Source organism: Scatophagus argus, chromosome 16 (assembly GCF_020382885.2).
Source record: "Scatophagus argus isolate fScaArg1 chromosome 16, fScaArg1.pri, whole genome shotgun sequence".
NCBI lineage: Eukaryota > Metazoa > Chordata > Actinopteri > Scatophagidae > Scatophagus > Scatophagus argus.
The window spans coordinates 12,238,305-12,263,773 of record NC_058508.1 but is presented as its reverse complement, the minus strand read 5'-3'; the positions used below and the strand labels follow the sequence as shown (position 1 = coordinate 12,263,773).

General features: G+C 45.6%; 1 protein-coding gene across 2 annotated transcripts; it reads left to right on the top strand.

The window, feature by feature from the left end:
- The first annotated feature begins 1,214 nt into the window (after positions 1-1,214).
- Positions 1,215-17,916, top strand: LOC124073705 (axin-2-like). 2 transcript variants are annotated; one of them, XM_046416116.1, is made up of 11 exons: positions 1,215-1,703; positions 3,159-4,089; positions 5,893-6,024; positions 8,529-8,631; positions 10,536-10,682; positions 10,768-11,300; positions 11,414-11,590; positions 11,700-11,915; positions 12,088-12,222; positions 13,005-13,172; positions 16,207-17,916. In XM_046416116.1, the coding sequence occupies exons 2-11, from the start codon at positions 3,281-3,283 to the stop codon at positions 16,331-16,333; spliced, it is 2,547 nt and encodes an 848-aa protein (XP_046272072.1). In that variant the 5' UTR covers positions 1,215-1,703; positions 3,159-3,280; the 3' UTR covers positions 16,334-17,916. The 2 variants fall into 2 exon arrangements, with proteins under 2 accessions (XP_046272072.1, XP_046272073.1); XM_046416117.1 differs by having other exon boundaries at positions 1,216-1,703; positions 10,536-10,676.
- Positions 17,917-25,469: the final 7,553 nt, after the last annotated feature.

The window sequence follows — 25,469 nt, the reverse complement described above, 5'->3', positions numbered from 1 at the left end:
GGCCTTTGAATGATGAGTAATGCCTTAGTCATCGTGGCCTCTTCAAGAGCAATTTCCTCTTTTATCAGCCTTGATGGGAAGCAAGGTATCAAGGGAGAAAGTTTCACAGCACCTTTAGCAAACAGACTGATCAAAGTGTTTGCCGTCTTTGTACCGTACTTTTTGAATCTCCATCCACTGAGACAACAAGGACACACAGACACTTACTGTCTCCCTTTTAAGAATATAGCCAGTCCTCTTGTACACAGGGTCTCCTGTGGTGGCTCATTTGAACGCTAAAGACCTATCCAAAACACAATTGACTCTGTTTCATAAATTGTGTTAACAGCAGCGCCTGTAGCAAGTCCAGTGGGAATAAGGAAAACTGCATGTCCAAAGAGTCCACTGCTGTCTGCATCCAAACAGCACCTCTCAGTCAGGCCAGTGAATGGATGTTTATTGAATGTCTGATCTGCTCATGGGCTTTTCACTCCTTTTCATGTTATCTGTGCTGCAGTTTAGTGGCACACACAAAGCCGAGGGCTGTGCTGTCAGAGCTGCAGAGAGGAGCAGTTCTTCTCTTGCTTTAAATGATATGGTAACACCCTTCAGGGAACTTATCCTCACTGAACAACTGTTCTCATCTGGTGTTCATGTTCTGTGTGCCCTTACTGCCACTGGTAGGAGCTGTGGAGTGATAGCAGCTCTGTGATTTGATTTCCTATTGCAACATGTTGTATCCAAATGTGAATAGTTAGACACTTTTATGTAAAATCGCTGGGTTTAAGCCTAATGAAGTAAACTTTTGCCTTGCCTAAGTGTTCTTCAGCAGGACAAAAGTGACTCTGAATCCTGCAGTAGGGACACATCTGTGTCCTTTTGCGAATTGTGTCTTAAGGGGATTAAAAATCATAGCTTCATTATTCTGCTGGGCTGTTGTCCTCTTGTTACGTGGCCAAAAAAATTCATACGAGGATATGGACGTGCTATTTGATACACGCCGGTGCATGCATTGTGCATCACCGGGACTCCAACGGATTAATCTGAAAAACTATGCGGGCCTTGAAAAGAAAAGATCGTTGCGTCTTTAAAGTTTATGTAGCAACAGAGGGATTGTAGCGATAATGCTATTGGGGCGGCAGATCAGTTACTTCTGACGCTCCAAAGCCTCAGGGAGTTGGCTCAAGATTGCTTGTCTTTGATAAGGTCCTCCCTATGTAGCTGCAACTTCGTGGTCTGGGAAAAAATCGGTAAAACGTGACAAAACGCTCACAGGTCAGAAAATTAACCGAGTGACCTTTAAAATATTTTTCATTCCAACTGACTGCAACGTATCCGGGAAACTCCGGTGCTTTTTCGCTTTTTTTAAGAGGTCTCAAGCTGCAATTGTTTTTTATGTAGCTGTCGGGACCCGGCAGTCGGTTCCTTACTTTGAAGTGCGCTGCTCCAGCCTGTCGGCTCAGTTGGTGTTGGAGTCGCCTGCAGGAGAGACCTACAGTGCGGCATGGCAGCCTGAAAGCGTAGGGAGGAGAAAAGGAGGAGGGAGAAGAGCGGTAGTTTTTTTTTCTTCTCGAGTGCATTTTTCTATCCGTAAACCGACTCAAACCCAAACGGACTGTATGTGGACGCGTCGCGGAGACAAGTACTGTGGATTATACGCGCTTTTTTGGTGGATAAAAGAACAACTGGAGTTTAAATTTGAGGAGAGAACTCGTGGGTCGATGGTAAGTTACAAGAGTGTGTGTGCCTCCTCAAACTGGCCCCCATTGGAGCTCCCTTTGATGTGCTGTTGACTCGCCTTTGAAGTAATGTTCTGCGGGAAACGAACCGTTTTTCTTACGCTTAAAGACCAAAAACGCCTCGAATCGTTTTGGTATCAGTCGCTTCATTTTCTTTTGGGCATTTGTGGGATTTCACATGTTAAGTTGAAGTAGAAAATCCTAAGAAGTGCTCGTTTCTTTTTGGTGGAAATTCCTCCCCCACAAGATCTGAGACTTTGGTGTATTTGGGATTGAACGTTACAGAGGGCTTGTTTTCTCTCTCTCTCTCTCTCACTCTCTTTCAGTGTAACATTAAAGAAACTTTAGAAGACTCTAGAGGAGCCTACGTGACAGTTTTAGCCTGAGTCAGGTCGTAATGCACACGGTGTTGTGGAAATCTAATTTAAAGAGTTGCTATTTATTTTGTTTTCCTTTTTATTAGAAGTATCCCGTGGTGTTGGTATAGGAAGATTCCGAGTTTTGTCCGGAGCTGTTTTTCTACAGTTCCTGACAAGTTTAACACTGGAGAGCGATGTGAGCGTGTGTCAGTGATACTAGTGACATCTGTAACGCTGGACGTGGGGGTAACATTGAAGCTGGGGTGTAGGAGCGAACATCTGTAACAAACTGCTCATCACCTCAGCGATAACAGAACAGCAAATGTTTTAAATATCTGAACATGTTAAAGCTCCACCAAACACAACAGCAGCAGGAGCAGCAGGAGCAGGCAGTCCGTTAAGTCTATTAACTATGTTGGTCACGTTTTTCGATCTCTTCCGAGTTTGTCCCATCACATCAATGTCCTACAGGTACTCACAGGCAGGCTCAATTTGACCTGATTTAGCCGCGTGTGATGAGATGTACAGACGTAGAAATGAGAAAGTGGCAGTGATGGTAAAGGGGACATGTGCCTGAATCCTGCAGCAGGCAGTCAGGCTTACAGCACTGACATCAGGCGTGATGGATCAGGAAGCGTTAATGAAGCCGCGTCCGTGCGTAATGCTCCAGCATTTTTAAGGATTAATGACTTATTAACTGTGCTCGGGTCATAACCCCGCTTGACATACGTGTAATTACTCGTGTTGTTATCGCAAAGGAGGCTGATGTGCATTCAGCTCAGGCATCGCTCAGGTGGTTTTCCACTCGGCAGTGCGTGTGCGAAATCACTGTTACATTCTCATTAATTTGCGTCCCAGCCAATAACGGCGCGGTAGAAATCACATTCCTTGTTGAGATGTGAAGAAATGCTGTTTATGTAATATTGCTGCAGCGTTTTTGAAAAAAACAAAAAAAATCCGTGAACTAGACTGTCTTCTTCTGTAAAAGTCAGAGAGGGTCTGAAAAGACTCTCGCTGCGTCTCTCTCCCTTTGAAGTTGGGGCGGATCTGGTTTTGATTAGATCAATACTTTGTGTTTCAGAGAGAAGACGGACAGACAGACAGAGAGAAGCTCCCCCGCTGACATAAGAGAGTGAGGAGATTACAGTAGAAGCTCAGAGGAGGCGAACAACACACAGGCTCTCTCCTGCTACCTTCAGAGCCATGAGCCGGGCGCTTATGGACCATATCGTCAGTAGTTTCAGAGAAGATGCTCCTCGACCCCCGGTGCCGGGGGAGGAGGGCGAGGCGCCCTGCTACCCCGGCAAACTCGCAATGATGAAACCCCTGGAACCCCCCAAATCTATTGTGCTCGGCTCTCCGGGTTCCTCGGCGAGGAGGAACGAGGATGGTCTTGGGGAGCCAGAGGGGAGTGCCTCCCCGGATTCACCGCTTTCCCGGTGGACAAAGTCTTTGCACTCCCTCCTCGGGGACCAGGACGGTGCTCTTCTCTTTAGGACATTCCTGGAGCGAGAGAAATGTGTCGATACTTTAGACTTTTGGTTCGCCTGCAATGGCTTCAGGCAAATGGACCTCAAGGATACCAAAACGCAGAGAGTCGCCAAAGCAATTTACAAGCGCTACATCGAAAACAACAGCATTGTCGCCAAACAGCTCAAACCCGCGACAAAAACCTTCATACGGGATAATATCAAGAAGCAACACATAGACTCTGCGATGTTTGACCAGGCGCAGACCGAGATCCAAACCAACATGGAGGAGAACGCGTACCAGATGTTTCTGACCTCTGACATTTATCTCGAGTACGTGAGGACTGGGGGAGAGAACCCGAATCACGTCAACTCGAACGGTTTGGGAGACCTGAAAGTCGTGTGTGGATACCTGCCCACGCTCAATGAAGAGGAGGAGTGGAGTTGTGATTTCAAAGCCAAAGCGCTGGTTGGACTGTCAGCGAAGACGCAGAGAGCCACCGTGTCCATAAGGACGATGGAGATGATGGACAGGGGATACAGGTATGGCCACAACACCTTTAAAAAATAAAAAGAAGCGATTTGGACCCAGAATGCATGCTGTGTACATGAGTGAGAATCCACATGAAGGCAACTGGAAACATTCTCATGCGTTTAAGTGCAACACATGTTTTTTTTCCAAATCAGTTCAGGGTTTCTTTTAAGTTTTTTTTCTTTTTTAGAAAACTCTTGTCTGTTTTTCACTCCCCGGCTCTCTGGCCCCTCTCATCCTCAGTAGCAGCCCTCTGCTGGCGCTCGACTGGATTTCCGGGGCTTTGAAATAGTTCAGCAGAATGAGGGGATCGTCTTCCACGGGAAAAGTTCACAGAGCGCGGCTGGCTCTGGCCCCAGCCAGCAAATAATGGATGATGACATTGCTCTGCTATGCCTCCTCGTGTACCACACTGTCCTCAAGCCTCTGGCCAAGTTATAAACCTATAGCAGATCTATAGATGGCACTTTCCATCATCTGCTTGTTCACTTTTAAAAGGGTAAATTCAAGGTGTAGCCCAAGCAAATGTATGCTTGGTGTATAACAGACTCTCCTGATGTTTCTGTTGCCAGTGGACGCAGACAGGTTTTAACTTTTACACTGAATGTGACAGGCTAAACACACAGACAGCTGCCTGCTTTGGACAACATAGATTGACTGTGTGTGTGTGTGTGGTGGGGACTTTCCAATACTGTGATGCTAGTTGCCCAGAGAGAGTTTAGCCCTCCTTTTTTGACATGAAGCCCTGGTACCTTTCTTCTCTCCCCTCCCATTGTCACCCTACAGATTCAGAACATGTGGAACCCATTTCTCCCTCTTCCGTTTCCCTCTCCTCACCTCCTCTCCTATGACTTTCGTTTTTTTTTAAACAAACTGTTAAACGGCAGCGGCTACAGTACAGAATCAACACCTCCCCACCCGACCCTCTCACTCTCTTCTCCCCTCTTTTCTTGTTTGCGTCAATTCTCCTCTGATTCCCTCCTTTGCCTTCTCTACTTTTATCTTTTTTTTTCCTCCTTCCTTTTGAAATCTCAGCGATGGGGACTACGAGGCATGCTTTTGGAGTGAAAGTGAGGGAAAGAGAGCGGAAAAGAAGAACGGGGCGGGGGGGGTACCTCATGAAAGAAAAGGAGGGAGGAGAATGGATAAATGTGGGGGTGAGAGAGAGGCAGGGAGGGAAGAATGCAAGGCCAGCTGTGTTAAATACCTGACTCTTTGCAAGCCCCTCTGAAGGTCAGCTTGGAGTTGGGGGCCTACAGCTTTAGTCCTGCTGGGTCTCCCCTCCTCATGAAGACCCCCCTTTATTTCCTCTCCCCTTTCTTTCCATCTCTGACACACTCTCGTGCTTCCGCTCTATACTGTGTGTGTGTGTGTTTTTTTCTTTTTGGTCACTCCCCTCCTTTTCTCCTCCTGTACTGTGGCAAGAATGCATGCACAGCGGGAGATGAATGCCGAGGAAAGAGTGAGTGTGAATGAGAGAGATGGAAAGGCTGTTTAAGAAGGCATAAATGGGGCACAAGGTAGAAACTACAGCTTTCCCAATGAAGATGAACTTGTATTTGAAGGGAGGAGGTTGCCAGGCCCCAGACTAGCCGGTCAGATTCATTCATCAGGGGGTTTATTTGGTGGCAGACAAGTTCATGCTCACACATGCACAAGATAACAACCTGCCTTGATCTTAGATCCTCACCATATGTGAAACACACTCCGTCGATTTCTCAGGAAGTAGACATGAAGTGTCACCCACCTGTTGGATGTTGTTCCACAGCGCTGCATTAGTCTTTATCTGATTTCTGTTGTTGTAACCTCCCCAGATCATACAAGAGAGGAGACTCATTCAACGGCTGCCATGTGGGCTCACTGGCCCCCGTCAGCAGCACCAACGACAGCGAGGTGTCCAGTGACGCCATGACCGACGATGCCATGTCTGTGACTGACAGCAGCGTGTAAGTGAATATTAACTAAACATGGGAGTGTGTGCATGTGTGTGAGAGAGAAGGAGAGAATGTCAGCACATGAGGGTGTTTCAAGTATGTGAAATGAGGTGCTGTGGAAATTAGAAAAAGATTAAGAGACACTTTCCTTCAGCTAGTTGCTGGGAGTCATAAGCCGAACTGGAAGAGAAGCTGGCTGTAGTGGAAATATTGGTGAATTGTGGCCTCTTGGGGAAGAAAGATACAGTGGAGCAGCCAGGATGTGGTATGGGTCAGGGCCAAACCCCATCCTTGTGTTCTGCAACAACTCTGGTTTTGTTTTTAACATTACATTATAAGTGCAGTCAGATCTCACAAATGGGTATAGAAGATATACATTTAGTGCATCAACTGACATTGTTGGAAGATGGTTTTGCACAGTATTGTAGGGTTGCAGCAGTATACTGGTTTCAACAAACATTATGGTATGAAAATTGACGGTTATCGTGCTGTCATGCTGTGTTATTTGATTATTAACAGTATTGAATTCTACCATACATATATATGTATATGGTTATATATGTTTCTGAGATGGTTATCATATCCTGTAGTGTCATAAAGTTGCAACTCTATCTGCAACTAAAGGTTAGTTTCAACAGGCTGATCTTCTTAGTACTTTACAGTTAACTGATGAATGATTTGGTCAAGAAAATGTTGGAAAACCTTTTTAAAAAATTCCCAATCACACTTCCTAAGAGTACGTGCTCCCTTGCTCCCTTGCTTTGTCTGACCAAAAATTTTTATTTTCTAAATGACTTCATCCATTGGTCCATTATCAACCATGGAATTTGCTAATGTCTCTGTCCACGTGCGGTTTGTGCTTATCTGTGTACGTGCCTTTGGCCTCGTTCTGCTAAAGGATTACTTGGCGTAACCACGTGTCTCTCAAGTGACAAGGTGCTATGAAGTCATTGCGTGGCGCACAGCTCAAGGCCAAGAGCACTCAGGTCAGATGGTTTTTTTGGACAGAAAGCAGACGAGTCTGGTAGAAGCTCTTCTTTACCTTTACTTTTTCTGGGAGGCACGAAGGCCCACATGAATGATGTCACTGAGGCAGCAAGGTTTACCATGACTGAGCTAAAGATGCTTACATATTGAGACACTGGTGTTCAGTCCAACCAGTGGGTTGGGCTACACAGAAATATGGCAGCTATAAAGAGTTTTTTTAGAACAGAGTCCTCTGCTCTGACATATCTCTAGACAGCCCTGCTTCAAAGAGACCGGGGCCCATATAGTCCTTCTCTGCTGTACTTTGCCCAGTGCTGTGACAAAGCCCCGGACGCAGGGACACAAGCCCCCACCTCACCCCACCCCACCTCAATTCCTGCTCGCTCTGGCCGTGATCACAATATCTGCCTGTCTTTAGGTCAGTTGAAAGGACCCATAAACATTTGAATCTCATTTACAGATAAAGAAAGAATAGAAAAGGGAAAAAGCAACGGGGGAGGAGGAGGCGGTTGGGTGGGAAGAGAAAGAGAGTGGTGGAGGGGGGATTTTTGCTTATATCTTATTTATGGATTTGCTTGGACGCTGGGGAATGCAGCTGCGCAGACTTCAAACATTACCTTATCTTACAAACCAGCCTTTTGATGTGCGGAGATCAGAGGCTGGCTGCGGCAGCGCTTGCCAAATGAAGATTGGGAGGGGGTGTGTGTGTGTGTGTGTGTTGCTTATGCGCATGACTGTGGCATTTCAAAGTAAAAGTGGAAAAGTGCTCCTCAGTTAGGCTAGGTCACCAGGAAACTGCTGTTTAGCATGGAGAAAAGACTGTGTTACACTGTCAAGTGCTTCAATTTGAAGCTTGGACTCTTCTGTTTGTTGTTTGATTTGATTTTTTTAAAGCCAGTCAGACCATCACATAGAATTAACCAGGTTAGCTACACCCTTGGGGTCCTATCCTGCAGTAACTCTTTGAAAAAAATACAATGACTAGCTAATGCTAACAGTGTCCTCCACTCAACATCAAAGTCATAAGGGGAATGCTAATGCTGACACTACTTGTGGCCAGTAGAGCAGAGCGCACTGTGACTGCAGAGAGTGTGAGTGTGTGTGTGTGTGTGTGTGTGTGTGTGTGTGTGTGTGTGTGTGTGTGTGTGTGTGTGTGTTTGTAGTGTTGAAAGGAAATGGCCAGCAGGGTTCCCAGTGCTGTGCTGGAGTCAGACCTGAAAATGAGTGTCATTTCTAGGGCAAACAAAACCTCCTACCACCTCACTCAGAGCCATGTAACCCAGTCTGCTCAGACAGAAGAAAAGAGCCTACTCTTTTTCAGTACAAGAGCAGCTTTTCTAGTTCTCAAATTGAGTCTAGAAGATGAAAAACAAAGTGTATGGGTGAATTAATAAATTAAATTTATTCTTGCCTGAACTGCTTTTGATCTACCCAGTTGGCTAACAAGCTCCTTCCTGAATGGCTGTTAGTGTTTAAATGATTTATCTGATTGGGTAATTGACCTTTGTGATCTCTCTGTACGCCCCCAGAGATGGCATTCCTCCGTATAAACTGGGCTCCAAGAAGCATCTACAGAGAGAGATGCAGCGCAACATGAGGATGAACAGCCAAGTCTCTCTGCCTGCTTTCCCTGTAAGTACACAAACACACACACGCACACACACACACACATACACTTGCTCAGAAGTCTTTTTGAACCTGGGTCCCACAGTGTAATTTCCATACCACCCTCTGTTCCGGGTCTCTCTTCATTCTATGAATAGTACCACACAAACTGTATTCGGCGTTTTCAATTCAACAACACCAGCAAAGATCTGAAGAGTAACGTCAAAGATCCAGCCTCCCACTCACACACACACACACAGACACACATGTTCAGGCTTATGCATAAGCACACACACACATATACAAACATGAGCCCCCTATCTACCTTTGGTGTCACCTACACCCCCATTAGAGTTCCTTGAAGTCTGCAGGAGACGGGGAGGTCTCTAAGCTGTTTATCACCGCAGCGCTCGGAACACACCAGGGTTTTTCTTCCCTACCAATGCTGTAAATATGGAGAATAGGGAGAGATGAGGAAGATCTCTGCCGCTTTATCCCGAGGGCTCTGAAATCAGCCCGGGTTCCCAACCAAAACACAAAGATACTCAGACACATTCACACGCACGTGCACGCACACGGAGTGCTTTGATCCAAGGATGAATGGAGCAAATGCACAGGGAAGTGACAACCTCCAGCAGAGCTGGCCCCCTTTTTCTTTCATAGCACCCCCACCCCCTTACATACGGTACATACATATATGCACATGCTCAGCCAGCCCACCCCCCCCCAAAATAAAAAAAAGTGAATGGAAGAGTTTGAGCATGTCATGTGAGCTCTCAGTGGGTCAGAGGGGAGTTTGTAGCGTGAGGCTTTAGAGAGACTAACTCCAGGTTGAGAACAGGAGAACAGGAAAGGAGGTTCGAAACAGAGGCAGGGGAACGCCTTGAAGAAGCAGTAGTAACAGAAGCCACTTGTTAAAATAAACTTGATGTAACCCCCCCTTATTTTTTTCAACATTATGAGACGTGCAGCAAGTGTTACTTATATAAGGAAAAGATCCACAGATTGATTCTTGCCACCGTTCTCTCACTGTCCCCCTTCTGCTTTATTTTAGCTTCTATTCTTGTTTTCGTTTCCCGCCTGATTTTTGGCAATGGCTGCCATTCCCATGGTGCACCAGCCCTAGGCTCCATCAGACTGTCTCTCTTTTTCTCACTGTTTCTCCCCTTCATCCCTACTACAAAGCAATGGGAGACACAAAAAAAGAAGAAAATTGAAGAGAGCCCCAGTGCAAAAATGCAAATAATTTAAACTGTGCGCACACACACACATTCTCATATTGTCACTATACTGTACCTCAAAGGTGCCCAGTGTGTGACACGGGGGGGAATAAATTACCCCAATCTGTCTGATCTCCCATCCTTTTTGGCACCTTTATCTCTTTCCTCCAATCCTTCCCTCTCTTCATTTTCTCTTTCTCTGTCCTCCTGCGTGCACACATCTCTGCATCTCAACTTCTCCCATTTTTTGAAATCCCTGATCCTTTCCTCCCTGGAGTTCCCTTCCACCCCCTGTCGATATGTGGCTTTTATTCCAAGATGTAAAGCCACTGCTTCCCGTCTATCTCTCACTCCATCCTCCCTCCGCCATCCTATTCTCCCCCCCACTGAGTGTTTGATATTTGACGAGGAAGCCTTTGAAGTGAGCTGACTTTAAAGAGGCCCGCTGATGATGACAGAGGGAATCAGCCAAAGCCTAGCGCCGCATGACCATACACCAGTCTTGCCACCCCTTAAAAACAACCCCGTAGCCCTGGGTACCCGTGAGAGTGCCCTGATCGGTGCCACCAATGATCGCGTAGGTGCTGGCGGAGAACAGTGAGACAGATGAGGGGAGATGATTATAGGAGCCTCTACAGAAGTTGGAGTGGAGAGGTTGGGGCTTGGTCATGTAGGGAAGACAATAGCTAATGTATCTGATTCTCCCCAAAGCGCACTCGCCGTCCTCCCAAGGAGATGGTCCCAATGGAGCCAGCCGAGTTTGCAGCCCAGCTCATCTCCCGCTTGGAGAGCCTGAAAAGAAAGCAGGACACCATCAACTCTCTGGAGGAGAGGCTGCAGCAGATTCAGGAGGTTTGTGTGAGTCTTTTTTTTTTTTACTAGAAAAGTCAATCCTAGGCGTCTTATATTTTTCAGTTGATGACTTTGTATGCCTTGTTACCAGGAGGAGGAAAGAGAGGAAACGGAGGTCATGGCAAGTGCTCCCCAGCTCTCTCCCCACCCCTTGACCCTCCTCCCTGGCTCGTCTGATGAGGACCCCCAGGCGATCCTGGATGATCACCTCTCTCGTGTCCTGAAGACCCCGGGCTGCCAGTCCCCTGCTGTCATTCGCCACTCACCTCGCTCCAGCTCCCCAGAGCACAAGACCTTCACACGGGCAGGCTTTGGAGTCAAGACCCTGGTAAGGACAGGGCCCTCCAGTGCTTGTGTCTCTGGTCCCGACCAGGGAGCCATCACTCTGGCCTTGGGCCCCAGCAGAGCCCTCGTAAGCAGACAGAGCACAAAACACATCCACCACCACTACATCCACCATCATGCCAGTCCCAAGACTAAAGAGCAGATTGAAAGGGAGGCGGCCCTCAGAGTCCGCAGCCTGTGCACCAGCAGTGGAGAGTGTCAGCCCTGCCAGCCCTGCCAGCGCAGCCGCAGTCTGGGCAGAGAGATGTGTGGGGCCGTCTCAACAGACAGCAATATGGGGTCAGTTCCAAGCACTTTTTTGAATTCGTGTCTCATTTATTTCCTGTTTTCTCATATTTATTGTAGAAACATTAACAAAACTTATACTCTGTCTCTCTCGCCCTCCCTCCCAGACGGTCCAGCTCTCTGTCCAGGCGTGTGTGTCGTTCAGGGGCTGAAGATGGAGTAGCAGAGAGGTGTATGGAGGACTGTGGGCCTTTACAGCTGCCCAGTGATACAACAGACCCCACCCAGAATGTCTTGCAGTGGATCCTGGAAAGTAAACGGCAGGGCAGGCACAAGTCTCACAGGTGAGCCAGAGTGCTTGGAGTTTTACATTTTATGTTAGTCCAAAATGTCCTAATTTATGTGCCTCCGTTGCATGTTTATTAATACAATTTATTTATTTCTCCCTTGCAGTAACCAGGGCACCAAGAAATCCTTTGGAGGCTCATCTACCCAGACACACACATGGGGTGGTGGTGGAAGCTGCGGCCACCTACGTAGCCACCAGCCAGCCCAGCCATTCATCCAAGACCCAGCCATGCCTCCTCTGCCTCCTCCCAACACTTTGGCCCAGCTGGAGGAGGCCTGTCGCAGACTGGAGGAGGTCTCCACCAAGACCACCAAGCAAAGGTACACAGAAACTAGAAAGAAGTTGTTGAATATTATCCCATAGCTTTACTGCTTCCTTGCTTGCTTATTTCTGGGAATCCCAGATTTGGTTTTTGAAATACATTGATGTCTTCAGTGAAATTGCAGTGCGAAGTATTATATCTGTATCTGTTTCTGTCATATCTCTTTCCAGGCATTCAATGTCCAGTCTCCAGCAAGAGAAGAGCCATCTAGTGCCTGTCCAGGGTGAGGGCTCCGCCCCTCCATCTTTAGCCAATCCCAGCCCTGCTGGCCTCCTCACGACCAGCCCCAGTCTCCAGTCAGAAGAGTACGATGCCTCTAGCGTCCTGCCCTCCTTCTCCTCTCCTCCTCTCTGCTCCTCTTCCTCCTCCTCTCAGCCATAGCCTCCACCTTCCTTGCAGTGTACTTCTACCCTTTTAACTCTTCCTGCTTGACACCTGCACTGCTTTCTGCACATGTAGGGAGAAGACGAGCAGTCATGAACAAACCTACACAGATCATACATGTGCACACGCCCACATACAGTCACTCAAAAGAGAGAATGACCCCTTTGCAAAGCTTATTTTAAGCTTTGTACACCTGGCTCTGCCTCTGCATGAAGCTTGTGTATCTGTGCTGTGTGTGGGGAGTGTGTAGTCACTGCACCACCTGACTGAGACATCCCTTTCATATATATGTATCATTTTTATTGGCTGTCCTTCAGTGAGCTGGCAGTCGGCTGGGGCGAGCAGAGCTTAGCAAAGAGAGAGCTCCTCTGAAGTGGGCCTACAAAGCCTTGGACATAGCTGAAGGGGAATTGATAATACTGTGCCCCTTCTTCATGCACACACCACACACAAGTACACACTTGCTGATGGCACTGGGTCACTCACTCACTCTCTAGTGTTATTCTTCAGTCAGTGGGGCTGTTACTGTATTTCTAGTCTAGTACTGTCTTCTGTACACAAAGTAGCAGACTGTTGGTTACAGTCTCGTAGATGCTTTGCTCTTTTTCTGATTTCTCTTTTGATCATTGTCATGTTAATTATCACAAGGCCGCCCACTCCGTAGTTTTCTAACCCCTTCTCTTCCTTTTTTGTCTTCGTACAGGATGAAGGAGTGTAAAAAAGGCGCAGGGAGCCACGGGATGTGCAGTGGCGAGACAGTGGTGACATATTTCTTCTGTGGAGAGGAGATCCCCTACCGGAGGACCATGAAGAGCCACAGTCTCACCCTGGGCCACTTTAAGGAGCAGCTCCGCAAGAAGGGAAACTACAGGTGTGTGCAGTGATGTGCAATGTGAATACACAGAAGCATTGGTTAAAGTTTTACATGAGTCGTCATGTGAGCTTTCGCTTTTGCCACTGGTGCCTCTCTGACATTGTGAATGCCGGCAATAAAACACATATCAGTTCATTGGCCTTGATCTCCGAAAGCAAAAAAATGATGTTGACCTTCTTTTGGAGTGTGTCTTAAAATAATGAAAGTGCACTGTGAAACTGCACTTTTCTAAAGTGGCAATCACACAGGCAGGAAGTGGAAGATCTGGTAGAGGATTCATTTCCAGTATGCTAAGTGGTATGGGATGCAAAGTGGTATGGGAGCTGTACAGCTGAAGTGTGTAATCATTAGTGTCATCTCAGTGTAACGTGGTGACATTTAAGACATTGTGACCTTCAAATTTACCACAATCGCACAGTTCGGGACTAAAGAAACCCACAAATGGAAGCGAGAACATCTAATGTCAGCCAGTTGAACGGCTACAGGCCGCACCATCTAGTAGTAGATTTTTATCTCGAAATTGTGCTCACTTCCTGTGTGACCTCATATTTTCTCCATGCCTGTGTGGAGCACCGTTATCGGTGTTTGTTTCTGTGTGTGTGTGTGTGTGCTGTCATTTTCAGGCCTCTGTGGTTTGTGTGTTTGTGCATGGAGGGGGGGCTGCAATGAAAAGGAAAGGACAAGAGCGAAGGAGGGTGGGTGGTGCGGGGGTTAGTGGAAGAGTTTGAACTGCAGCGATTTGGGTCCCATCTGGTATTGATTTCCATGCTAAGGCACACTTAATACACATGGCTTTGAAGCCCCGGCCCCTTTCATTTCAACCAACAAAGACTCACACAAATGGCCAGCGTGCAAATTCTTCACTGATGCTATCAGGAGCTCTTTTTTTTCTTTTCCTGCCCTGGTGTGTGCATGTGTGTCTGTGTACATGTGTGCACACTGTTTACACATGTTGTAATCATTTTATGGATATTTTTTGAAAGGCAGATTGTTAAATGCCAGATTCGCTTGTTTACTGTACTTCAGGGCCCCGACTGAGGCCGCACAGCTTCGATGTGTGTTTGCGGAGCGAGATTTTACCGTGATTGCTGGTTTTCCAGTGGGCATTAAAGGGAAAAGATCAAACATTTATTGTTTAGGCTACTGTGGTTTCCAGGATAAGCATGGGTTGGGTGTTGTGTTAATAATTACAGGTACCAAACTGTTTGTGGAGAAAAAACAAAAAAGAACCAATAGGAACATCTTTCGGTCCAGATGTGCATAGCATTTTTGGATCAGCAAATGTGACAAGAGTTTAGTTCCAAGTCTTCCACATCTGTCTGTTTAAACCCCCCCCACACACACACTTTTTTTTCTCCTTTTCTCTCTGGCTTGCTGTTTCAGTTCCTGTGTCATACCATCCACATTTTTTGGAAAGAGAGCTGCACGGCGCTTTAATAGCAGCCAGAGAATGTGTGGAGTTGGGTCATTTCAACATGGCAGCGGTTCAACAAAGAACAGTACTGCTGGGCCCTGCCAGATGATATTGGTGCCAGATGTCAGTGCACAGAGAGAGAGAGAGAGAGAGAGAGAGAGAAGGGGAGAAGGGGGGAAAAACAGATCTCGCCACATAAAACATGTTCCAGTGGAAATTCAGGCTCTGTCTCTGTCTGTCTCTCTCAGCAAGAAAGATCGTGGCTCTTTGATGATTTTTTTTTTTTAACAGTAACACTTTTTTTTTTTTCCTCCTTCCTCCTCCAGATAGGAAAGAAGGATACAGTTATTGGACATGTCTTGTGCTCTTTCATGTCCTCTTCGTTTACTACTACTTTGTCTTATTTACTCACAGGAGAAATCTCCTGTTCTGCATTTAGTTGAAGCCTTCCTGTATTTCAAATGTAGCTGCTTTGTATTAGTGACCACACTCATGCTGATTGGTGCATGTGCACTCAGGCACCTTTACAAGGACAAGGACTTTTTTTTTTGTTTTGTTTTTTTTTTATTGTTCCAGAGATTATAGCTCTGGTTTTTAAAGTATTGCATGTTCAACTTTGTCAGCCTCTCGTCTCATTAAAAACAAATGCTCACAAACATACCCGCATTCCAGTCACCCCACACATGGAGCAAACCGAGGCATTTTTCCATTACATAGTTAATGAGTGGATTCTGAGAGACACCCTCACACACACACACACACACACACACACTCTCACAAACACACACTCCCCAAAACCAGTCCACCCCTGCTGGTTTCTCTTCCTCTAAATTGAGGATGGGGGGGTTGCATCATTAATGGCCCAGTGAAGTCATGGCTGACGAGAAGCCCCTCCCTAGATTTCTTTTTTTTTTTTTTTTTTGGTTTTATTCAACACACACAAGCACACAGAAAGTTGTCAGTCGTCCGCTGTTCCTATAGCGCTCAGCGAGGGCTCATGCCATCGTCATCATGACATCGTGTACTTGCTCTTTCTTCACTTTGTCTCTGTTCTTGTCTTTGTCCCCATCATAATGAAGTGGGGGACGAGAAGCGAGTGAAAGCCCGTGCATGTGTGTCGCACAACATGTGAGCGAGCGGGTGTGTAGGAGTCGGGGGGTAATGACAGGCAGACTTGCAGGCACCCAAAATTTCAGCCTTTGTCAAAGGACCCCTTCATTTGCACGCTGGCCTAATTGGCCCGTTAGCCGGGGCACAACAACAACATGATGGAGGAAAAGGGAAAAGGGAGAAGTAAAGGAGAGGAGGAACGGAGGGAGGGATGAAGAGCTTCTTATTTTAGACCAAGGCGTTTTAGCAGCAGGTTTCACCCCACCCTGAGAAGCCAAAGTCTGTAGGCTCAGCAGGCTTGGTTGATTGTGGACTGAGTGGCTTTTCATGGATGGCGGAAATGAGGCTTGATGTTTAAAAAGGTTGAACAAAGGGGGTGGCAACAAGCTGTTTGACTTTTAGGGTCTTTCTTTTGCCTTAAACCTTGAAGTGTTTTGAATTATGCTTGTTGTATATGAAAAAGACTTTTCATTTGGTGTTAACGCTCTCTTGTCTCTCTTGTTGCAGGTACTACTTCAAGAAGGCCAGTGATGAGTTCGAGTGCGGCGCGGTGTTTGAGGAGGTGTCAGACGACGGCTCCTTGCTGCCCACTTATGAGGGCAAGATCCTGGGCAAGGTGGAGAGGATGGAGTGAGGACCTGCCCATGTCGTGGATTGAACTCCCACAGACGCTTCACACCTCCATGGATGTACTCCCTTCATATGCTCTCTCTCACACACATACACACACACACACACACACACACACACACACAGAAAGTATGTGTCTTTTAAGCTAAGACTGTAATACTGGAGATGCCGAAGGAATGTTGGCGAGGCACAACGAGATGAAAGACGGAGAGGAGAAAAGAAAGAAGGACAAGTTATCGCTATCACGGGACTATCACGTGAGCAGCCTGCCTTGAAGTGAAGAAAGGATTGTGTATCGCAGGACTGAGAAATGTTTGTGTTTGATGGAGAGAAAACTGTAGAGACTCAAGGTGAATGACCACTCCTCAAAGAAGCAGGGCGGTGGGTACAAATCTGAGACTGCCAGCCTGCCCGACCCTGCGTATGCTAGCATCTGCTCACGGGCATGCGCTAGCACACCGCTAATATGTATATGCAGATATACATGTACATTGCATTGTATTGTGATGCTTGTATTGCTGTGTTAAGATTTCTATTGCTATTTATTGAAAGTATCCCTGCCCCAACCCTGTTATTCTTCCATGGACAAGCTGCTTGGAGTTGGAGAAACTTCTCCAATTTTCCACCTCCATGATTTTTTTTTTTTTTCATCCCGCTGTCTGAGCATTGTTTCTCAAGCAGAAGGAAATGGGTTTTTTATTCATTTTCTGTCCCTCATATTGAACTGTAAACTTCAAAAATACCTCTTCAAAAACTTCACTCCTGTTCCTGGAGATTTGGCAGGACATCTCCTGATCTCTTGGCTGGAAGAGCTTACTGCTGAAGCTTTGAGAATGGCTCTCTGTCACTTAAAAAGTTTGATAATATATTTACTACTGCAGTGCTATTTGTGGCTGTGTCCCCATCTGTTCCTAAGGGCCCTGGGTGTACTATGAAAAAGGAACAAAAATGCTATTAATGTTTAATTCCCTGTTCTGGGACTGTGCCCAGCTAGCCTTGATCTATCGCGTCTTAGTGCCTTTGTTTCAGTGGCGCAGGCATTGCACAAGTAGCCTATGTATTTGCTAAGAGGAAACAGGTCCTCGAGTCCCCAAAATGTGTTTACACCAATATTAATATTTTCCAACAAAAAGCTCTATAATGTGCTCCCCGGCGTGCTTACCTATGTGATTGTGTGACTGAGTTGTTTTTGAGTAGGGTTACTCGTGTGTATTTGAAGCCTGCACTATGAGCTGCAGATGATGGTGATGATGATGGTGATGTACACTATGTCCATAGTGTTTTAATTGAGTACAGTAGCTGTGCCTACATGGATTCTTGCCGTGTTTTACCCAGTTTTCAGGGTCCTATTACTCCCTTGGTTTTCGCAAGGGGCCTTATGTTGAAAAGATATTTTTATGCTTTTTAGTATCCGTTTCATCATGTTTATGTTTTATAATATTTTTCATGGCTTCCTTGGCTCCACTTGTAAACTGTAAATTATGCGTTCTATAGAGCTCAGTTGAAAAGATGCCTCGGTACTTTAATTATTGTAATTATGAAGAGATGTAGCCTTTATTAAAATGTTCTATTTTTCAAATTAGCAAATGGCTTCCTATGGTTTGTGTGTGTGTGTGTGTGGAGGGGTGTGTTATGATTGGGTGTACTTTAGGTTTTTCTTCCCCTTATTGGTTTGTGTGTGTGTGGGGGGGGGGTATAAAAACAAAAATCACCACATACCCCCCACTGTGGAGAGTGCAACTCGTTGGATCCAGTGAGGAAATCTGTGCCAGATTTGCATCTATTATCAGCTCTTAATTTACACTGTGTTAAAACATGCAGCATTAATTTGGCCACCAGTGTGTGTGTGTGTGTGTGTGTGTGTTTTAGTGTAAGGAGACTATCTAAGTCTATTTGTGTTAATCAGACTTTTGGCAAATATGTGCCATGAGTACACTCCACCCAGCTATTTACATGATTAACCATTTCATGAACTGGGTATGTGATGTGGTCTTTTACACACACTTATTTGGAGTCCCAGTGAATAGATGATAACTCGCAGGTACTGTCCATCAGGGAGTCTGAGGACTAAAATGCTTTATGATTATGTTCTGTCTTTAAAGACAGGTCAACAAGTCTGTGTTGAAACAGTAGTCGTGTCCCTGTATGACAAACAGGTTGTGCTTGCTGTAGTCATTCCTCTTGTTCATTTCAGCCATTGAAAGACCCCTCCCTTATTTGATTTTAAGTTACATAATTGACAAAACCTACAGTCCTCATTTGGTTAAAATATGTAATCTGTAAGTTAAACATATAAAGTGGGTATTTCCCTCTTTTTGTTACTAAAAATCAACTCAAATGGGAAACACAAAGAAGGAATGAAAAGATTTGGACCTTGGATTTCGTCTCCTATCACTTCATTGAAAACACATTGGGAAGACATCATTCAATCGGATATAGGAATGATTACAGTATAAAGCTGAGCTACAAAGCTCATGTGAGGTATTGATTAGTTAAAGCCTGGCTCAGGAGAATCAATAATCTGTCAACAAATCCCATGAAAAGACTGACATTAGCAATATGTTAGTCCATGTCTCAATACTTCCTTAGCCTGTCTGTGACACTCAGCCCAAAGCTCACTGGTTCCTTCTGGAGGCTTTCAATCCTAAATTTTAAAAAACAGACCACAAAAGTGCACTTTTTTTGCTTCGAGGCTCAGTGATTTCTTCAAGCAGCGTTTGTTGGGGACTTATTTCATTTGCACATTTCTGATTTACAGGGAGTGTCAACAGGGTTGATGTGTTTGTTAATGGAACAGAAGAACGAGCCTTTGGCCACATTGACAGTACTTAAATGGATCAGTTGCTCTTTAGTTTTGCTCTTTTCATTCGATTTGCTGACCACAGAAGAAAACAAACACTGCCCGTGTCATACCTTAATATCAAACACGCATCGTGAAATCAGTTCGACACGGCTTTGGTCAAGCTTTTCTTCTGTGTTTCGACCCCCACTTGTGTAGGATGTAAATAAAGCTATAGGATCATAGTGTACATCAGGCCACTTTACATGACACCTTATTTAATTTAAATATGTAAGTAAGGTTCACACACACCCTTACTGATATCTTCACACACGGTTTGCCACACCGCACTCCTCTGCCACCCTCTTTCCTTTTAAGTTTCATTGGCTAAGTGTGTTGCTTATGCTGCCTTTCATATTGAAAGGGCATCATGATATTGTTAAAATACCATTTTCAGCCCTTTCATCAGCAAAGGTCAGTGCATACACTTGAAGGCCATCCTTTGGACACTTTAGAAGTAAGAGGCTCTCGCTCAGCGGCGCTCCACTGTCAGAAGACCTTGTGAACCGATCTTTGTATAGACGGCTATTTTAGATGGGGTCACCTTTTTGAAGAGTGCTCTGCGTTAGGTAGACTCCAGACTGCTATTCAAACACGCAGGTGCTTTTCGGGTGGCGTATTAAGATTTGGGTGCTTTTGAGGGTGCTTTGACAAAGAGAAGTTTATTTGCAAATATTTGTATGACTACAGCGTTTTGACAGAGTTACAGAACATTATTTAGGTGGTCCTGTGCTCACTTTTGTGTTGAAGAACACTTTCCTTACACCAAGCAGAAGCAGTGTATGTAAAGGAAACCATCTTCTGTTCTAGTGTCTCCTGTTTTTCCTCAAAGTTAGTTTAAGATTCACTTACTGGCTTTCTCTAGGGCTTTAAAGCGCATCTCGTAGTTATAATCAACAGAAAGAGTTTGCACAGTTTTTAAGGCCATCTGTTATCACATAACTGAAGTTAAATAGTTCTGTCACATGATACATGGTTCTGGACAAAAAAAATTGCTGTCATGCCATTGAAAGCTCTGGCGGGAAAAAGCCAGTAAATTGACTTTGAGGTTATTCCAGAGACATTTGCTTTTCTGTTTTAAATGATTCAGTCTGAATCTGAATCTGATTTTCAGGCCCAGGCAGCACCTGACACAACCATAATCCTGCAGCTTTATGTTACATCCATACATTCACATGTTCTTGCCCTCAGGAGGCACTCATCCCACACAATGAGCACTGGCAGCTCTCTGGGCCGCTAACTGTTCACCACTTTAAAAAATCAGCTGTAGTCAGTAATGAATTGGCACGACTTTGTGCCAGCCTGGCACCACAGCCCTCTCATGTCCACATCTCTGCCTCCTATTGTTTCCCCCGGTGATATCTAACGTCTGTTACCTGTCCCGCCCACATGCGGCAAGATCAAAGGCTCTGACTGTGAACAACGGCACACAGGAACAGGAAAACAGGAAGTGGAACCAGGATCACACAGATGTGCTTTGATTGGTGGATGCAAGCCTTTGACGTCCATATGCAGTCATTACTGTGCTAGTCACTTTCCAAGTGGGTTTTTGTAGTACAAAAAAAAAGCCTGACCTTGACATCCCTCAAAGAAAATCCATTACAAAGCAATGGAGCTAACTTTTTCAGCCAGCACAAATGGGCTGATATCACAAAAAAGACACAGCAAATATGGATTTAAACACAATGTAGGTTCATGTAGAGCCTGAAACATCAAACCAGAGTACAGTTGAGCGTAGAAGACATGGGAAAAGACTCTGCTGACTGTCTGTCGCCGCTAACCTCAACCTAATTTAAATACACTCCAATCATTCCACCATAGACGGATATGAGAGAGTGAGACCCCCAATTTTGGGTCCTGAAGCCCTTCATTTGGAACCTGGATCAGCCATGCAAGTTGTTCCACACAGGCATCGACCCAGACAGCCATGGGACTGTGGTCAACCAGGGGGCCTCGTCTGGAACCTGGCCAGGCGCCACTGCGGTAGCTGATCCCCCCTACCACATGACCAGTCACGTGACTTTTTATGACCTAACCAATGACAGACTCCCGCGCCTTCAGTATCAACCATTGTCAAATCTGCTGACATGTTTAGATGACAGCTGTTTGTCCAAGAGAAAGCAGAATTTATTCATCATAAAGAAATTAACGGGGTGGCTTATAGACCTTTAAAACGTAGTGTTATCAAAAGAGAGGAACATAGGCATCGTTTAGATGTGCATTTCAGAAGAGTGAGGTAATACAGAAGACCATTAGAGAAGATATCATATGTCTATAAGCTTGGAACAATACATTGGATTGCTCCTGTTTTTAGAAGACAAGCGCCTGGTAACTTAATGACCAACATATGTGACCAAAACATTTGAAGTTTGAAACAAATCTTTTTTCCCTATCAGCACTGACAGAAAAAAGGCATTATATTTCTCTCCCTAATCAGATGGCAAGGATCTGAAGAGATTATATATCTCACAACTGCTTTGGGAAATGAAGAAGACAGGAGTCTGATGTTGAGGGCCGGAAACCCAATCTGCCACCAGTGTAGAGCGGCGGTATCGGATGCTGTGCTGCTAAAAGGGCACCGAGGACATGAGGTATGATAGCTGGTCATGCCGCACCGGGGGATTCTGTGTGCATCCTCCCTGCCGCTGAAGGAAAAGCAGCTTTTGTAAAGAGAGTGAGCGCCATTGTCCTCCCTTGGTGTTTACGTTTGTCTTGAATTTCACCTAGTGCACGGCGCAGCCCCACCAAGCCACAGGATAGGCATTGTTCTGGGCCCGTGCAGGAATGGTAGCCTGCAGTCACCTTCTTTTTGACTGTCGCCATTGTCCCACCACCAACCCCCCCAAACTTCTTTGTTTTTGCTCCCTGCCACAGACAGCTCAGATTGTTGCCTGATGTTGCTTCCTCCTCGTCCCATTGTTTCCACGTCTCCTCTTATGTACGACTTTTCTCCTCCTTGTAGGTCTATGTGTGTGTGTCGGCTGGCTGAGTGGTTGGAGGGGATTGGGAGCGTGGGGGTTGGGGGTTGGAGGGTGGGGCGAGTTAGGGTACACAGAGTGCATGTGAAGTTTTATGGCTAACCACATGTGTTTTTGAATCTCTAAGCTTCCACGTTTTTTTTTTTTTTTTTTTTTTTCCCAGGGTTAGGGACTGGTGAGAGCCTGTAGCATGAGGATGGGGCGGAGAGAGGGAAGTTGGGGTATGAGAGAGAGAGAGAGAGAGAGAGGGGGAATTAAAGAATCAGGACTGGGACATGTGGTTCTGGTTTGGGGCGCTGCATGCAGAGATGATGGGTCTGGCTTCTCTTTGCTCCAACCTGCATCTACAATGTAAACATCCCTCTGATTATTAAACAACAAGGATGCTCTCATGACACCCCCTGCTCCCCGATAAACACAGCGAGATCACAGTGAATCAGTCACTTTATGTTCGAATCATAAAGTCAAATGACGAGCTTTCCCTTCACCAAAGTATAAAAGCACACTCTCATATTACAAATCTATATTCTGTATCTGTAGCGTCCTAGAGCAGGTTTCTTGCTGGTTGGAACGGTGTGAGAGCGTATTAGCATGATGCCTCTGGGCTCTGTGAATTCACTACAGTATGTAGTAAAGTCAGACTGTGAACCATGTGAGCAGCAAACCACAGCCCCCCTTCAGTCTGTTAGATGCAACACCCACATAACTCCAAAGCCCTCTGGGTAATGAGCTGTTTTACATGTTCACACACCCCCCAAAAACCCTGAAAGTCCATGATACAAGGGCAACAATAATGCGATAATCTTTTTCAAAATTACCCTTAACAAAAAGCATATTTAAGTATTTCAATGGTACAGATCATGTCTGTAATCCTTTATTTTATAGGTCTGCAGATTCTTAATCATTTCCTCACAGTCTGAGCATAATAGCATGCTTAGTGTTGGAAAACTAATAAGTGAGACTATTAGATAAGATTTCTATCATCAAATAAATGTTTTAAAGTTCAAGAGTGACCTTTCATGTTCAGCGATTCTGAAGTAGTGTGAGAATAAAGGAGAAATAAAGAAGTAAAAATTAAACAGCTCAATTAGTCTGATAATCACCAAACATCTAGCTGAAACATTTTGGAATCTGTTGGTTGGTCTGGCTTTGAAGCACTGAGTAGGACAAGAGAGGTGTTCAGGAAGTTACATTACTCCTAATTTCCTGAAAATGACCCCATTTCTTCTAACACCATAAAAACAAACCCACCATAATCTTCTACAAGAACTAGACAAGCTGCAAAAAGATCCATGCTGTTAAGCTTTAAAGATGAACAGTGAAGGGCGTGGTCACAGTCATTACTTGATTACCACATGGCCTTACACAATCATCACTGCTGGCTATTTGGCTCTCATTACGTTGCACGTCTACATCCTCTTGGACTCCCCTTCAATGATGCAATCCCTCCATCACCTCGGCCACCTTGTTGGGAAAAAAAAAAATGAAGTAGAAAGGGAGTTAGGAGAAACAAAGAGCCAGCGAGGTAGGTGAGCTGTGCGCTGAGGGTCCTCGCTCCTGCCGGTCTGCCTGGGAAAGGAACGGACCTGGCTTCACATCACACACAGCCTGCATCAGCATACGTGTGAGCATGCATGTGAGCGCATTTGCTTGCGAGGGAGTGCGCGTACTTGTGCGTGACTGGGAGAGCGCGCGAGAAGGGGAGAATTGTTTCAAAGCAGAGACTTTGAACGGATAACAGAGAACGCGTGAGAAGGCAGGGGGAAAAAAAATCAAGCAGAGGGTGTGTGTGTGTGTGTGTGTGTGTGAGTAAAATAAACACTTCATAAATGTGATGACAGAAGTCATGAGGACTATGGATGGAAGCGGCTCCGCAGGTACAGGAGAGAAGAGGCAAAAAAGGGGTAATTGATTACATTTAGAAAAGCTTAAAGACAACTTAGACACATACAGAAACCTTGAGTATCTGCTGGACAAAACTTTTCAGGGGCAAAGAGGGCAGGGGGAGTCATCAGAGGGGAGGGGAGGGAGGAGAAGGCTATGATCCAGATGAAAAGGAAAAAAAAAAAAAAAAAGCCAAATGTGGAAAAAGAGCTGCAGTGCTTGTGCGTCCCTGGCTGGGTGTGGGTCAAAGCCGGAGTAAACAAACCCACAGCTTAGCAGCGCGTTTGATCTGTTCAGCTGCGAAACACTGAGTGGAGTAAACAGAAAAATTAGACTGGGTCAGCTACAGAGGAGAGCAGCGGAGGGGTACGTGAGGGTGTGTTTGGCGTGCGGACCACCAAAACAAGTTAGCTGTTCCAACCCAAAAGCAAACGGACGAGGGCTCTCGAGCTGGTCTGATGACCACTTTTCAGCAACTCAGACGTTGCCTGTCATCACTTATTTTGAGTGTCTATGAAATTTGTCTCCTTCCAGCAAGGTGGGCTTCTGAGCTACACAAGGAAGTTATTCTACCAGGGGAATGAACTTATTCCTGTAAATGCTTTATATATGTTTCTTCCATGATCTGTTTACGGGGACTGTCTGCACCAGAAAAATATCAGTGCTGGTCATCTTTTCAGACATCTTTGAATGATCTTTCTGGTTCAGCAGTGAAACAGGAAGCGACAGGTCATCCTTTTACCACTGCAATAAATGATTGTAATGCAATGAGGTGATCAGGGTGAATGGATGTGTGTACCAACGCGGTGCTGGTAATCCACTGTAGTCCGTTATAAATGTGAACACCCACATACTTGTAGTCCTCTACCACATCACTTTCCCAGAATGCACAGGGGATGTGCAGCCGTCCTCTTCCCTCCTGAAATCGCTCATCATCTTCCTGGCCTTGGCAGCGTTCAGAAGCAGATGATTCCTTGTGGCCCATCCAGCAAAGTCATCTACCTTTACTCTGTTTACCCCCCATCACTTATATGTCCAACGAAGACAGAGTCATTAAAAAAAACCTCTGAAAGCGGCACAATGGCTGAATGGTGTTAAATAAAAGAATGTGATCGTCGCAGTGCAACAGGTTCCATTCAGATGCAGGCGCTGCAGCAGGTGGATGATGACATCATCCATCCCCAGGTGAGGTTGGTAGACTAAGCCAAAATGCCTGTCAGATAGTCTGTCTGAAATCCCTGACGCCCTCACACCTTTTGAATTTCAGACCTTTTGCAACTTTTTTTCCACTGCATCTCTACAGCGGAGCAGTTACCCAGCAGCTCCCAGCAGGGCCATGCATAATTAGATGAAGCAACACAGCTAATTTGATAGCTCCTTTGTTTCGGACTCTTCATTCCCTCAAAAGGTCAGTAGTGTAAATTCACATATTAGTGGGT

Coding starts and splice junctions, on each gene's coding strand:
- LOC124073705 (XM_046416116.1), top strand. CDS start 3,281: ATGAGCCGGGCGCTTATGGACCATATCGTCAGTAGTTTCAGAGAAGAT. Junction 4,090..5,892: donor ATGATGGACAGGGGATACAG/GTATGGCCACAA, acceptor TAACCTCCCCAG/ATCATACAAGAGAGGAGACT. Junction 8,632..10,535: donor TCTCTCTGCCTGCTTTCCCT/GTAAGTACACAA, acceptor TTCTCCCCAAAG/CGCACTCGCCGTCCTCCCAA.